The sequence below is a fragment of the Pundamilia nyererei genome, unplaced genomic scaffold, assembly GCF_000239375.1.
Source record: "Pundamilia nyererei isolate P.nyererei 1_Seehausen unplaced genomic scaffold, PunNye1.0 scaffold00097, whole genome shotgun sequence".
In the NCBI taxonomy this organism is placed as follows: Eukaryota; Metazoa; Chordata; class Actinopteri; order Cichliformes; family Cichlidae; genus Pundamilia; species Pundamilia nyererei.
In genome coordinates, this window is record NW_005187498.1 from 1,040,595 (window position 1) to 1,042,469 (window position 1,875).

Consider the following 1,875-nt stretch of genomic DNA (forward strand, 5'->3'; position numbering starts at 1 on the left):
GTGTGTGTGTGTGTGTGTGTGTGTGTGTGTGTGTGTGTGTGTGTGTGTGTGTGTGTGTGTGTGTGTGTTAATTTATATTGGGTTCACATACTTTCTGCATTTCTCTGTTATGGGTCCCTGAGAAAAAAAGGTGAGATATGTGGTTTCTGTTGACTAATTCCATGATTCAAACCACCCTCATTTTGTAGGAGAGACTGACATTCCCCTGAGAAAACCTTTGAATACAGTAAACACAAATTATGCACAGTCGGTGACTGAGGTTTATAGCCTCTGTCATTTATTTGTCATATTTATCAACTACTTAAATGAACACTTTAACTAATAAAAACGTGTCACATATAAATATGTAAGCGAAAACCTTGTTTTTTTCTGATTTGGTCGTGTGTGCTGCAGATGTGTTTTGGCTCTCTGCTGCCTCTCTGTGGTCTTAAATAAACATTACATTTCACTGTGATAGTGCTCTCTCTATTCAGCTTGATTTCATTATCACTATTGCGTTAAATCCAAATAACGCACAAGTTCATCTGTGATAACATCTGTGGTAATGTAACATTATAAACTGTGTAAGAAGAGCCGCATGCATATAAAATCATGGATACGGTTTTAATAATGTCCTTGAAGCAAACTTTTTTCTTCAATGGCAATTATTAAAAAGAAGCTAAGCAGATCCTCATTAATCTTATAATATCATTCTGCTTATAACCTTTTTATTATAAAAAATATGACATCAAACATGAAACAGGCATGAGAAACAAAGAACAATCCAAACAGGTTTCCTGCTGCACCTTCAACTGTACAGGTAATGATTCAGAGTCAGAATTCAATTCAATTGAATCACAACATTAAGGCAGTTTATACTGTAGGATAAACCCTGCGGTATTACATAGAACATTCTAGCAACTGGAGCAAGCACTTGGTGACAGTGGGAAGAAAAAAACCTCTTTTAATAGGAAGAAGCCTCTGCTCTGGGAGGGACGGCTTCTTCTTCTACCACGTCTGGTTGGCTGTGAGGGGGGCAGACAAAAGACACACTGTCTGAGAGACAGAGATTAACAATAGAAATTAATATAGAGATTACAATTATTGATTACATGTACAGTGGTGTATAAAAGTAATAAAAAACTGTGATTTTTACAGTGTGTTTTTTCCCTTTCTTCCTTCATCCAGGCATATGGGCCAACTTTTTAATACCCCTGAAAAATGGAGAAGTGATCGAGGGTCAGTATGTGGAGCTGCAGGCCCGGTACACTGGCGGCAACCCAAATTCCAAGAGTATCGCCTGGAACTTTTTGATGCCTAACACCAGCCAGATGAAGATGGTAAGGAAACAATTACACTTAAGTCTAATATACTGTATATCAAGCCAAGACAAGAAAAGACTTAAAGGTTTCTAATACTACTGTGCTGTGCAGATAGATGATCCAAAAGTAGGATCACAATCAAATAGATTTAGGGGAAGAAAGAGAACTCAGGAAGGGAAAGGATACAGGGTTTTTTTTTATTATTTCCCTTAGTGTCTCACCTTACTTTACTCTTTACAGGAAGAAACATTCATTAAATGTAAAAACATTTTCACTGATAAAAGAACAAAACTTAACTGCAATCTATTCAGAGTCGTATGTGTTTAGACAAGATAAAGTGAGCAATTCCCCTCTGACAAATTGTTCAATTCTATTGTATTTTATTTATACAGCACCAAATCACAACAACAGTCACCTCAAATCACTTTATAGTGTAAGGTAGATCCTACAATAATAGAGAGAAAAACCCAACAATCATATGACCCCCTATGAGCAAGCACTTTGGCAACAGTGGGAAGGAAAAACTCAGTTTTAACAGGAAGAAACCTGCGGCAGAACCAGGCTCAGGGAGGGG

The 1,875-nt window shown here is 37.3% G+C and overlaps 1 protein-coding gene across 1 annotated transcript in view; it reads left to right on the forward strand.

The window, feature by feature from the left end:
• Window positions 1-1,875, forward strand: part of esama (endothelial cell adhesion molecule a) — a 55,876-nt gene that overhangs the window by 48,238 nt on the left and 5,763 nt on the right. Inside the window, exon 2 of the mRNA XM_005740106.1 lies at window positions 1,168-1,319. Coding sequence (XP_005740163.1) covers window positions 1,168-1,319 — 152 coding nt within the window. The remainder of the gene's footprint in view (window positions 1-1,167; window positions 1,320-1,875) is intronic.